Source organism: Solanum lycopersicum, chromosome 8 (genome assembly GCF_036512215.1).
Source record: "Solanum lycopersicum chromosome 8, SLM_r2.1".
NCBI lineage: Eukaryota > Viridiplantae > Streptophyta > Magnoliopsida > Solanales > Solanaceae > Solanum > Solanum lycopersicum.
Window position 1 is genome coordinate 65762286 of NC_090807.1, and position 13149 is coordinate 65775434.

The 13149-nt window shown below is 28.3% G+C and overlaps 2 protein-coding genes across 2 annotated transcripts; one reads left to right on the forward strand and one right to left on the reverse strand.

Moving 5' to 3' along the window:
- On the reverse strand, window positions 1-1562 carry LOC101246746 (ethylene-responsive transcription factor ERF027-like). Its single transcript, XM_004245604.5, has 2 exons — window positions 746-1562; window positions 1-461 (listed from the first exon to the last, which is right to left on the reverse strand). Exons 1-2 carry the CDS (start codon window positions 1332-1334, stop codon window positions 256-258), a joined length of 795 nt encoding a protein of 264 aa, XP_004245652.1. The 5' UTR covers window positions 1335-1562; the 3' UTR covers window positions 1-255.
- A 5387-nt stretch (window positions 1563-6949) lies between these two features.
- Window positions 6950-10073, forward strand: LOC101266251 (sugar transport protein 1-like). The gene is made up of 4 exons (XM_019215188.3): window positions 6950-7230; window positions 7532-7857; window positions 8192-8824; window positions 9372-10073. Exons 1-4 carry the CDS (start codon window positions 7098-7100, stop codon window positions 9864-9866), a joined length of 1587 nt encoding a protein of 528 aa, XP_019070733.2. The 5' UTR covers window positions 6950-7097; the 3' UTR covers window positions 9867-10073.
- The last annotated feature ends 3076 nt before the right edge of the window (window positions 10074-13149 follow it).

Here is a 13149-nt window from a genome sequence, read left to right on the forward strand (position 1 = left end):
TTTTCTCAAATGAAAAGAATTATATATATATGGAGTACAAAAACTACTCCATTTACTCATGACAAACAAAAACCCTAGATTAATTAACCCTTCTTAAATTTTTACCAAACTTTATCTCATCCAAAATAACTCCCATTTTCACATTGAAAAATCTTCAAGATACATGTATAAACCATGTCTCTCTCTCTATGTACGTGGTGGTGGGTTCTCAAATGAGTTATAAGAATGAAATTAAATTCCATGGATTCATTTGTTTTAATAGCTCCATAGATTTTCTGCATCAGAATGTTCTGGTGAATCATCAGACCGCGGTGAGCTCATTCTTGGAGGGCTAACCATCATTGCCTCCGCCATGTCAACTAGCAAATTAGGCATATCAAATAATGCTTCTTCATCAATGTATTCATGATCCCTAGTTTCCATCATATGCACATTCCCCAATGACCGATGATCATCCGTACCTGATAGAGAGACGGATTCAGAATTTAAATAGTTTCGTTGAATTTCCACGATTCTTCAATACTACAATCATTCTATACTTTTGAAATACTGAATTCAGAATCAAAGACGAATTTCGAATTTAAATTTCACTGTTACAATTTTTAAGAATCATATATGTAAGGTTATACTTATATATATTGTAAAAATTGTTTACATTGTCAATATACATAAATTTAAGTTCATATGTATTTCTGTATCGAAAATACTGAATTCAGATGAATGTATCACATGTGAATATATTTACCTGGTTGAGTTCCCGAGGTGGTTTCTCCGGATTCAATCTTCATCAGGGCGGCGGCGGTGGCAGCAGCTTTTCGTATATCCGCCGCGGCGGGCGAAGGAGGGAGTGAAGGATACGAATTAATATTACCGGGAAAGTTAATTACGGCGTCGTTTCCTTTTAAAGCCATTGCAGCGACGTCGTATGCAGCAGCAGCCATTTCGGGTGTAGGATAAGTACCTAACCATATTCTCGTAGTCTTACGTGGCTCTCGAATTTCTGACACCCATTTCCCACTCCTACATCGTATTCCGCGGAATACCGCATGTTTTCCGCCTATTGAGCGGCTCGGAGATCCCAAGCCGCTCGATGAGGTGGAACTCATGATTGCAGTTGGAATAATAACGGTTTTTGGAGTTGTATTTGTGTTTTCTAATTTTGATGATAATGTATTGGTTATTTGAATATGTGTCTCCGGTGGCGCCGGAGGCGGCGGCAACGGTGGTAGTGGTGGAGGAAGGGTAGTGTTGAAGGGTATTTTCGTACTTTCACTTGATTGATTAGGAGGTTGAATTATTTGGGTGGACTTGGTAGAATTTTGAGAGTCAGCCATATATATATATGTTTTTTTTTGTGTGTGTGTATGTATATGTAGATTTCTATAGGGGGGTGGGGTGGTAGGGGGTATTTTCGTAGTTGAAGTTTGGAGAATGTGGAGTTTGGTATTTAAGGGAAGAAAAATATAGGTGCATAGTATTGAATATTAATGAGTAGAAAAAAGTGAAAGCGTGGGGAATTCGTGGATAATTTGCTACTATATGGTTTTACTAAAGTTAATAATATTTTTGCACACGTATTTTATATTATATATATAGTACTACATTAAACTAGCTAGCTTTAGCTGTTGTCTACTATTATATGTCTAAATCCATTTACATGCTGTAACCAGTTATAATTCTCTAATACATTGATTATAAGGGTGGAGCCAAAGTGGGAGCAAGTTAGTGATGAAAAATTGTATTGTATATTTAAGAAATATTTTTTTATTTTATATTTGATGGATATTTTATTAAGAGTCTTTGTTCATATTGTTTAATTACTTAATAAATTGTGATAATTTTTTTTTTATATATTTTATCCTTATAATTAATATGATCTTTGGAAGTTTAAATAGTTTTACAAGATTCAAAATTTTTTTTTTCAATAATCTAATTAACATGAATATAGGACAGAATAATAAAATTGATCAATTTATTAGCGATTTCTTATTCACCTTTATTCACCGCATAGAATAATAAGTGCTCATCGAATATATATGGAACGAAGGAGTAGTAGATTTTGTATTTCATTGTCTATTTTGGTGTATTTATAAAAAAAGAAATTCATATCTCGAACCTTCTGGTGAAATTAACAATTTTGTCGTCCAATGAAATTGTTATATTTGTTTTAATTAGAAAAAAAAAAAGATGATGAAATTTGCTTGTTTGTTATAGTAAAACACAAACACTCGCACTTTCTCAAAATAATTGTCATAAATTTTCACTTTTTTAAAGTTAACTTGATGATTTTTTTTTATGCTAATTTGAAATTTTTTGATTGATTTAACATATAAAATTAAAATTAAAATAACTTAAAATTACACTAGTGCTATAAAATTAAAATATTTTTATATAATTTGACTTTTTGATATTAATAAATAATTTAAAACGGACGGAACTATAATGGAGTTTTTTCTTCGGTAGTAAGAAAAGGAAAGGGGTAAAGTTTCATATTGTTGGAGACAATTTAAAGACAACGTTGCTATTCATAATGATGCTAATATATGCCTTAGATTGAGCTTATCATAGGGTCATATTAATGATTTTAATTTCTTTCATATCCCTATCCTTTCGATTATTTTTTTCTTCTAATATATTATTTATAATTTACTTTTATTCTTGTATATCTTTATTATTTTTCAAATTAATTCCTCAAATACATATAATTTAAAAAAGTATATAAATAATTCTTCAACAATATATTTATTTTTTTTAATTGAGAGTTCGAGCAATTGATCTATATTCACCCAAGATTATATGTATAATATATGTGTATTGTTATTTTGTTAAAATCAACATAGATATATAATAATCTTACTCATCAAAACTTGGAAAAATAAGAATAAATCGTTTACTAACAATTTTTTTTTATATTCGTTAAAATTTGAATTTTTGAAACTTCATAATTCTTCTCCATTTCATCGCCTACAAAAGGCAATCTTTAACTTCGTTTAAAAATGAGGAAATGAAAACATTAAAATAAAAACATGTAATATACATACATGAGAGTTGAGACCATAGGTTATAGACTCCAACTTGTAGAAAATCAACTGTTTCTTACGTTTTTTATGCCCAAATATAACGTTTAATTATATGATTAAATATAAATAAATTTGCAGAGACAAGTAAAAGATGCCATTTTTTCCCAATAAAAAATAAAAACTTGTATATTATAACTAATTTGCTACAGTATGAGAGAAAATAATAACATTTGTTTGTGGTCTGGTAGAAGATATTTAATGGTGTAGAATTAACCAACAAGGCCTTTTACTTGATCAATATTAATGGCTACAACAAGTTGTCACGTTTCAAACTTGTGACTCGTGGGTATCTCAAACGTATCAAATACTTTCCGTGATTTGAATTCCGAAAGTCAAATAAAATTATTTACATAATATTTCTATATAAGATTTTTTACAATGTCAATTTATATGGTAGTTTAATTTAAAAATATTTTTATCATAATTTTTTAATATATAATTAAATTTAAAAAAGATCAAGAAATACGTACTCAAATTTATAACATTCCAAGTGCATGTGAAGGATAACAAATGCAGATTTCCTGTTTAATTTTTTTTAAATAAAAGGGGGGCGAAGGGAGAGGGGTTTCCTGGGTTTGATATCACGTGCATGCGTTTCTCGATCAAGCTCAATAATTTATAAATTTGTTTACAGTTATTATACTGAAGAGGATTTACCTAAAACACAACTCAAAGAACATCGACTATAAATTTCCTTATTTAAAAAAATAAAATCAAAATTAGAAATTATTTTTATAATCCGTACGATATCATATAAATTATGACAAAGTACTCTCGTTTTGATATAGGTAATGATCAATTTATCATGTCAATTCGACATAGCCATAACCTAACTAAAACACTAGAGAAACCAATTTTTGGTCCCATAATTGTCACATTGTGGGTCATAAGGATAATAAAAGTATCTTAAGAAAAACACACTTTTTTCTTTGTTAATATTAAGTTGTACCAATCATGACATGACTATCGACTAGGTACGTGCAACAAGATGCATTAACTACAAAGGGTAACGTATGATATTTTCACGTATTATTTATTAAAAAGTACCTCGTACATGTTATGTAAGTACCTTACTTATAAAGAGTAACGAATATAAGTTAACTATCACTTAGTGTACCTTATCAACTTTCGCGACGGGGCTATAGAGCTAAAGGGAGTTAAAATGATGTTCAATTGAATATGCTTCGAACAATATTGTGCGGTATGAATAGAAACAAAAATAGTATTGTTCGATTATATTTGATCATTGGTTGAATCTTCTAAATATAGATAAAAATAAAATCTTTTCTTTTTATATCTAGACATTCAGTCATATAGTTTAATATGATTGTCTTTAAATTAAAACTAGTCCAATATTTATCCAAGTTTAAGTTTACCTAGGTTGCATATTTATCCGAATACATCAGTCTATCTTTATATATTATAACTTGATTTGTGTAATAACATAACCTTGATTAATTTAAATCTAATTCAATATAAATCTATTTATAATTATCTATATGATACATAACTTATATATATGATACATAACTTATGTATCGTTTTTTATGTATCAAACAAATGAGAGGTAAAATTCAGACCGAATTCTCATATTTACTCAAATTAAATAACAAGAAATAAGTCCTTGATTATTTACGTAAACAAAAAATTTAAAACAAATCTATTTCAATAGATTTTATTTTTATCCATGATTGTAACTCAACTCACAATTCAAAAATTTGACATAGTTGATACAATTAATCAGAATATTAGGAAACGTGTCTATTTGTTTTCTTTTCAATTTACTATAAACACAAATTTAATTTTATCTTAAAAATTTAACTTTATTGATACAATTAATCAGAATATTAAGAAATGTGTCAATTTGTTTTCTTTTCAATTGAATAAACAAGATAAGTCTCTATGTTAATAAAACAAATAAAACATCTTCTCATATACCTATATTACTAATATGCTCTTGAATTGATACCAACTATGAAATGATAAAAAACATTTATATTTATTGATTCAAACAATAAATTTTATTGGAGAGTTAAAACCAATTAAAGACCTTAAAATGAAAGAAAAAAGTACAAATACTTCAAGAAACATACCATTATATTGGAGTTTTTAATCCGTATAATATAAGTTTTCCTTCAATAAATAAATAAATATAAAAACTAACATATCAATTAATTATTCTGATAAATAAATAAATATAAAAACTAACATATCAATTAATTATTCTGATAAATTGAGGAATACTAATTTGAGATATTATATTAGTTTAGCATTGCCGTTTTGTGTGAATTGGATAAGGTGGAGGGTCGCAAATCCCAAAAACTGAATTAAAAATAATACGTAGAATAGTTATTTGGGTAGAATGTTTTATGAATTTTCAAATTATTTTAAAGTTTGAAAAAGTTACTTGGATGAATGTCTTTTGATAAATTTTTTTACTGATTTTTAGATACTTTTTATCTATTATCATTCATAGTAATATTATGTTAAATTTGCAATATGCATTAAAAGTAAATTACTTATACAATATATATGTATTATAATTATTTTTAAAATATATTATGTTTGTTTGGTAAGAAGTTGACACTTTGTATTATAAGTATTAAAATGTGTGATAAATGTATTATTCATCAATAAAATTTATATTATATGTGAATAATAAATTATTTTTTTGTATGAATTAAAAATGTATTATAAATATATTAAAATGTTAAAGTGAAAAAAATATTATTATTATAGATGATAAATATATTTGTGGTATATTTATGTAAGTATCGATTTAAAGTTTATCATTACTATAATTTCAAGAAGCCTAATAATGAAATGAGGAATAAATACCTTTAAGAGGTGTATTCTTTTTACGAATATATACAATGTTATACAAAATATTACATTTATGTAATGCGTATTTTCATATTACCTATTTCATTATGTATTATGTATTAATAAATTGGTAAAATCATGGAATAAAGTTTTCTTGTTATAATTTATAGGTTAGGTTACATCGATAAAGTGTTTTTTTTTTTTGGTCAATGTATATATATCTTAATCAAATTACTATCTAATCTAGATTCTAGATATTAACATACAAGAATATATATTAGGAACTGTTTCGACTTGTGAAAATAATGGAAACTATGTAATTATACATCAATCATTACTATATATATTATTATTATTTATACTTTCATATATTATACATTTTATTACTAATTAACAGTTTAAATACATTTAGATACATGTACTTTTTCCTATTAGATATACATTAATTGAGAAAGGGGAGGGGTTGGGGTGGGGAGCGAGATTAGGAAGGGATGCAAACGAGATTTGTATGTATGCCAAATACATGAAAATCGCACTATGTACATGTATTTGTATGTATTTGTAGTGATCCAAGATATATGTGAGAGAGACGAGGGAAGCGAGTGAGATTTGTTGTGTATAATTCAATACGGTCGAATCCACTTGAAAGTTGGATATAATGTATCTCTAGAATAAATTATATCTAATTTTGATGCCATAAATCCAAGATATGTATCAGGAGGCACTAAAATCTGATAAAATAAGTAATATCATTAAATATAATGTATCTAAGCTCCTAAACGAGTGAGATTTAGGTAAGTTTCCAAAATATAATTGCTAAATAGATAAATATATTTGGATTGAATAAAACTTGTGCAACGTTCAAATAGATATTCTAAGTATTTTTTTTAAAATTATTTTTTACTTATTCTAGTACGTGATAGAATTCTGCAGGAATAATAACTCTTTTTTTTTAAAAAAAAAAATCACTATTTAAATCAAAATAAAGTAAAAACAAAAAACTCGAAAATTAAGCTATCCTAAAACATGAGATAAAATCTGTATAATGGAATTGTTTGAAAAGAAACAAACTCCTTATAATAAGCATAACAATAGAAGAGTATTAAGGGCAAAAATTTGAGTCTATAAATTTTAATTTTTGTTTCATTCATACTTCAAAAGTATAACACAAAAAAGAAATAGAAGAAGAAAAAAATGGCAGTAGGTGGTGGAATAGGGCCAACAAATGGCAAGGCATATCCGGGAAATCTCACATCTAAAGTCTTAGTTACTTGTATTGTTGCTGCTATGGGTGGTTTAATCTTTGGTTATGACATTGGAATTTCAGGTTAATATAATTTTCTATTATATTTTTTTATTCATTTCAATTTCGTATAATTGTGTTACAGTGGTGCACACAGAATTTTTCGGAAACAGTATTACTATTTACTTAATTCGCATATACACATGTCATGTTGTGACATCATTTGGTGCAAGATATATCCGCCTAATGTATGTCGGGGTAGGGTATATCTTGCCCCTGAGTTGTTAGGTAACTAGTTACTAATCTGATTGTATAAATATTTTTATATACTTACGATTACGACGAAAAATATTTAACATTTGTGTGAATTTTTTAATTTGACTAGGGGGAGTGACATCAATGCCTTCATTTTTGGAGGAGTTTTTTCCTGATGTATATGCAAAAGAAGTACTACTCACAGTATCAACAAATCAATATTGCAAATTCAACAGCCCAAAGTTAACAATGTTTACATCATCTCTATATTTGGCTGCACTTTTTGCTTCATGGGCTGCTTCAATAGTAACTAAAGTTATGGGAAGAAAAATGTCTATGCTTTCTGGTGGAGTTCTTTTCCTAATTGGTGCTATTGTCAATGGATTTTCCAAAAATGTTGCTATGCTCATTATTGGTAGAATCCTTCTTGGTTGTGGTATCGGTTTCGCTAATCAGGTATACTTTTTCTAGCCGATATACATAGATTATTACTATATACATAATATACATAGTTATACGCATGTTATACATGGATTAAACATATACTATGACGTCTATCTTTAGTTTAAGTTGTTTATTTAGATTTTCTTAAAATTCCATTTTATCATTGAAAAATGATTTGTTATACCCTAACTCTACGAAGGGCCCAAATGCAAATAGCTCAGATATATCATTACCTTTATAGAATAGCTCAAATATAGAACAAGGAGTATATCAATTCACTTTATTTAACTACACATAATCATTGTTTGTTATATATGCTGACACTTTAAATAAATTCACATTGTAGTCTGTGCCAGTGTACCTATCGGAAATGGCACCCTATAGGTATCGTGGAGCATTGAACACAGTCTTTCAACTTTCAATCACAGTTGGAATCTTTGCAGCAAATCTTCTGAACTATTTTTTCGCGAAAATAGAAGGTGGGTGGGGTTGGCGTTTGAGTCTAGGGGGTGCAGTTGTACCCGCATTGATATTCATTATTGGTTCGTTTATCCTCCCCGATACACCAAATTCTTTAATTGAACGTGGTAAAGGGGACGAAGCCAAATCAAGGTTGATGAAAATTAGGGGAATTGACAATGTTGATGCTGAGTTCAATGATTTGGTTGAAGCAAGTGAAAGATCAAAACAAGTGAAAAGTCCTTGGAGGAATTTGTTGAAAAATAAACAGTATAGGCCACAATTGATATTTTCTATGTTGATTCCAACATTTCAACAGTTAACTGGGATGAACGTTATCATGTTTTACGCGCCTGTTCTGTTTAAGACTATTGGTTTTGGAGACACTGCTTCACTTATGTCTGCTGTCATTACTGGTCTTGTCAACTTTATTGCTACTTTTGTTTCACTTCTTACTGTTGATAGAGTTGGAAGGAGAGCTTTGTTTCTTGAAGGTGGCATACAAATGTTTGTCTGTCAGGTACTTTTCTGTTGTTTTACTGTATTGAGTTTTTGACGAATTTAATTTTAAAAACTAGTCATTCTTGGTCGACTAGTGTTGACTTTCAATAAAATTTCGTACTGAAAAATAGTTTTCATTCATGAAATCAATTTTATTCCATTTATAGCAAGAATGTGATTTAGTTGTGTATTGTAGCAAACTCGTAAAACTTAATTTTTAACCTTAGTCATTCTTGGTTGATTTGTTTGAACCTTCAATTAACTTTGTGTTGGGAAAATAATTTTCATTTAAGACCCGCACCCCCCTAATTTTTTTTGCTTTTCAGCAAGAATGTGATTTAGTTGCATATTATGAACGCGAAAGAACGTATTTTTTCAGACTAGTGATTACTAGTTGATTTGTGTACGAACCTTCATTTAACTTCGTGTTGGGAAAATATATTTTTCCGAATAACCCCTTTTTGTCCTCTTTTTTAGCAAGAACATATTCCAATTGCATATCATAAGGAACTCGCAGTTCACTATATTGGAATATTGTTAGTACTAAATCTTTTTTTTTATTATAGATTGTTATATCGATTTCGATTGCACTAAAGTTTGGAACAAGTGGCGATCCAGGAAAATTACCAATATGGTACGCAGTATTTGTTGTGACATTCATCTGCATATACGTGGCGGGTTTCGCGTGGTCGTGGGGTCCACTAGGGTGGTTAGTCCCTAGTGAAATTTTCCCCCTTGAGGTCCGACCAGCTGGTCAAGCCGTAAACATGTCATTCAACATGATTTTCACCAACTTCATTGCCGAGATCTTCACAGCAATGCTATGCTCTTTCAAGTTTGGACTCTTCTTATTTTTCGCGTTTTTCGTCGCGATCATGACATTATTCATCTATTTCTTCCTCCCAGAAACGAAAGGGATTCCAATTGATGATATGGGTGCAATTTGGAGTAAACATTGGTATTGGAAAAAATATGTTACCATTGAAAAAAATGACGATACGAAAAAATCAACAGAAAATAATTCGCAATCACAAGTGGACGTGGTGGAAAAACAAGTTTAAAGCATGGAATAAGTAGATTTCGTTAGGTTATTTAGTTTTTTTTTATATTTTTTGTTTCTAGTTTTATGTCTGCGTTAATTATTTGATTTTACTTGTGTTTGTTTTTTAATTATTTGCCATTATAATTGTCCTTTTTGTTTTATTCGGAATCAGTTAAAATTTATCAGTTAAAGGAAATAAATTTGGTCGTGTAATGGTTTATTCGAATTTAAAGTTTATATTGATTTAAATTAATTTAAGATATTGATATTTTGATTATTAATCGTTATTATGAGCTAACAAATTTTCTCTTGTTCAAGAGCAAATCTGCTATCTATAAATTTTTCAATTCATTTTTATACCTCCCTACTATTTACACCTACCCATATACATTTTTGAGTAGGATTTGAGTTTCTTATTAAATACTGTATTATGTACTATCGCTAATCAATATAAATATTTTCTTTAGAAGTATATTTTTTTTAAAACCTAATTATATCTAATAAATTTTACATCAGTAATGTATAAAATTTAAACTCGAAGTAATTCCTTCATTGTCGTTCTCTCTTTTTCCTTTTTTTTTTTTAAAAAAAAACTTTTGGCATTGAATTTTTAACAACTATCTAAAGTTACTGTTTTAGTTCCTAAAATCGTACTACCTACAAATTTTCTATAATTGGCAACTGTCAATAATAAAATTTTATGTCAAGGGGAATGTATTCACTTATTCAAATATTGGACTTTAATTTTTTATTTCACATAAGTATCACATTTCTTTAGGAGTAAATAATATTACTGTTTATTACATGTAAAACACAACTTTATTTTTTAATACTGTTCAAAAATCCTACAAGGTATTATTGAAATTAATAATGCAGCCTCATTTGATTATTTATAATATTTTATTGTATGACCTATTTGGTAGTTGCCATTTAAGCAGTAGTCAGACTATGAGATTGTCAAACCAAATTTCTGAGAAAATATATTTGAAATTGATTTTGAATCGAATTGTGTCCAACTATATAATGACTTAAAATGATGATTTCAAATTAATGAATGATATTATCTCAATTATCGTTAAAAGTATATTTTTAGTGGCACTTAACATTCTTTTGTAAACTTTTGTAAAGTCTATAATAACATTTGATCTAATGACAATTAACTAATGTCAGTAAAAGTTTATCGCTCTTCGTTAATGTGTATTATCTATTGTCGCTAAAAATTATTATTGTTATTCATGTATATACGTTTAATTAATTATTTTCAATCACGGACGTAATTTGGGACATAATTTAAGTTATGAATAGTTATATTAGTTAGAAAGTAATTATTACTAGTGGTTAATATGATTAATAAAAGCATATAAAGTAGCTAGAGTACGACGATTTACTTGGACTTTTTAGAAACCTATTAACAAGAACATGTGTCTAGCTAGATCAACACTTTTAATCTGTATATAGTATATAATAAGATGTTATGAACTTATGATACACATTTTTAGTTATTGTTTTTCGTATATCTATTGAAGGTCGACTAATTTGAATTTGTACCAGAAAATTTCATTCAAGTAGATAATTGTGTCTATGATCTTTAATTAATTCTCTACCAAAAGGATTATGTTATTTTATTTCTTTAATCCATCCTAGGAGCTCCTATCTTTTTGCTCCTTTGATGACTCGAACATAGAACCTCAAGGTTGGAAGTGAAGGATACTTACAATCCGAGCAGCGTCTCATGGGTCATCCATCATAGCTTGTAATACCGATCTCACGCAAGTATACTTAATCTTGGAGTTCTGATTAGATTTGATGTATTAGTGCTTTTATGATCGCTTTCAAAGTTAATCTATATGAAATTGTATATGATACCATACATATATAAATAATTTTACAGAATGATAATGATCGACTAGTCGAAATCGCATATCAACTACGCTCAATATAGAATATCTGTTGAATTAGATCTTTTTGAGAAGCTTTTGAACCTAGCGAAAAGGGCTCTAAGCTTTCACGCAAGTCTATTAATTAAAAATTGAGAAATATTTATCGTTCCGTCACAATTATTCAGTAGAGTGATGTTCATGACACACATATTCATTCCCCCAAAAACACAAAGACCAATTAACTCAAACTGTTTCTTTGAAATTCTGCCCACCCATACCCCACCCCCTCACTCACCCGCACGAGAATACTTTTTTGTTTTATTCTCTCTCTCTTTTTTTTTTTTTATCTAATTTGTTGTCTTAAGTTTCTTCTACGTACCATAAAATTCTAAGACAAGACAAAAAAGAATAGTTCTCTTGTTTTATTTTGGATTTTTCTGTTCAAAATTTTGCTACTGGCAGTATATTAGGCAAAATTCGATGTACCAAAAATAATATTTAAATATATTAGGCAAAAGTGGGCAAGTTATTTTATTTATATTAGACAAAAAGATTGGCAGCTAATGAAATTTCATTTAAATGGATGATTAAGTAATAGAATTCTAATTAGTACATGTTAATTAACTTTGAAAGACGTCCAAGTTAACCGAATAATTTAGATTTGTCTTTGTATGATCAAATTGCCTTTCTCTTAATTATGGTACTAAACCTAATTATTAAGTTGGCCAATTTCTTTTAGAATTTATTTCATAGCTATATTCGAGCAATGTCATGAAATTGATGGACGAAGTTTTGAATTTATGATGAAGAATTCTACACGACACGAAAATTTGAATTAAATGGAATAGTGGGCAGAGGTGGGTGCAAAGATCCAAAGTCGAGAACGAAATAATGTAAGGTTATATGTTAATGTTTGAGGTGTAAAAAATAATAACCGAACGGTAATAATTATGATATTATATATATATAATATATATAGTCATAAAACTGATTTATTATCTTTATAGAGTAACTGGTATTTCCAATATTCAAAGGATGTATTAATTCACAAACTGAAACGGCAGGCATAAATTGTCCCTGCCTCCCTTAATAGTCAAATATTATTTTTAATTAATTATCACTATTAAATAACCGTCCCTGTATTTTTTTTAAAAAAAAATTCTCAAAGTCCACACACACTGTATGTTTTTTTTTAAAAAAAATAAAATAAATTAAACTCAAACATGATACTAACCATCATCATTTTTCTTATTTTTCTCGAAATTTTTGACTCTATATTTTGATGCATGCAGGCCAAATAGTGACATAATTTTAAATTGGTCGGTTATATAAACGACACTTTATATTGTAAAAACATTTAAAATCTTTGTAACTTTTTTGGTGGTTATATTTGGGAAAAAAAAAAAAAACTTAGTCAACCAA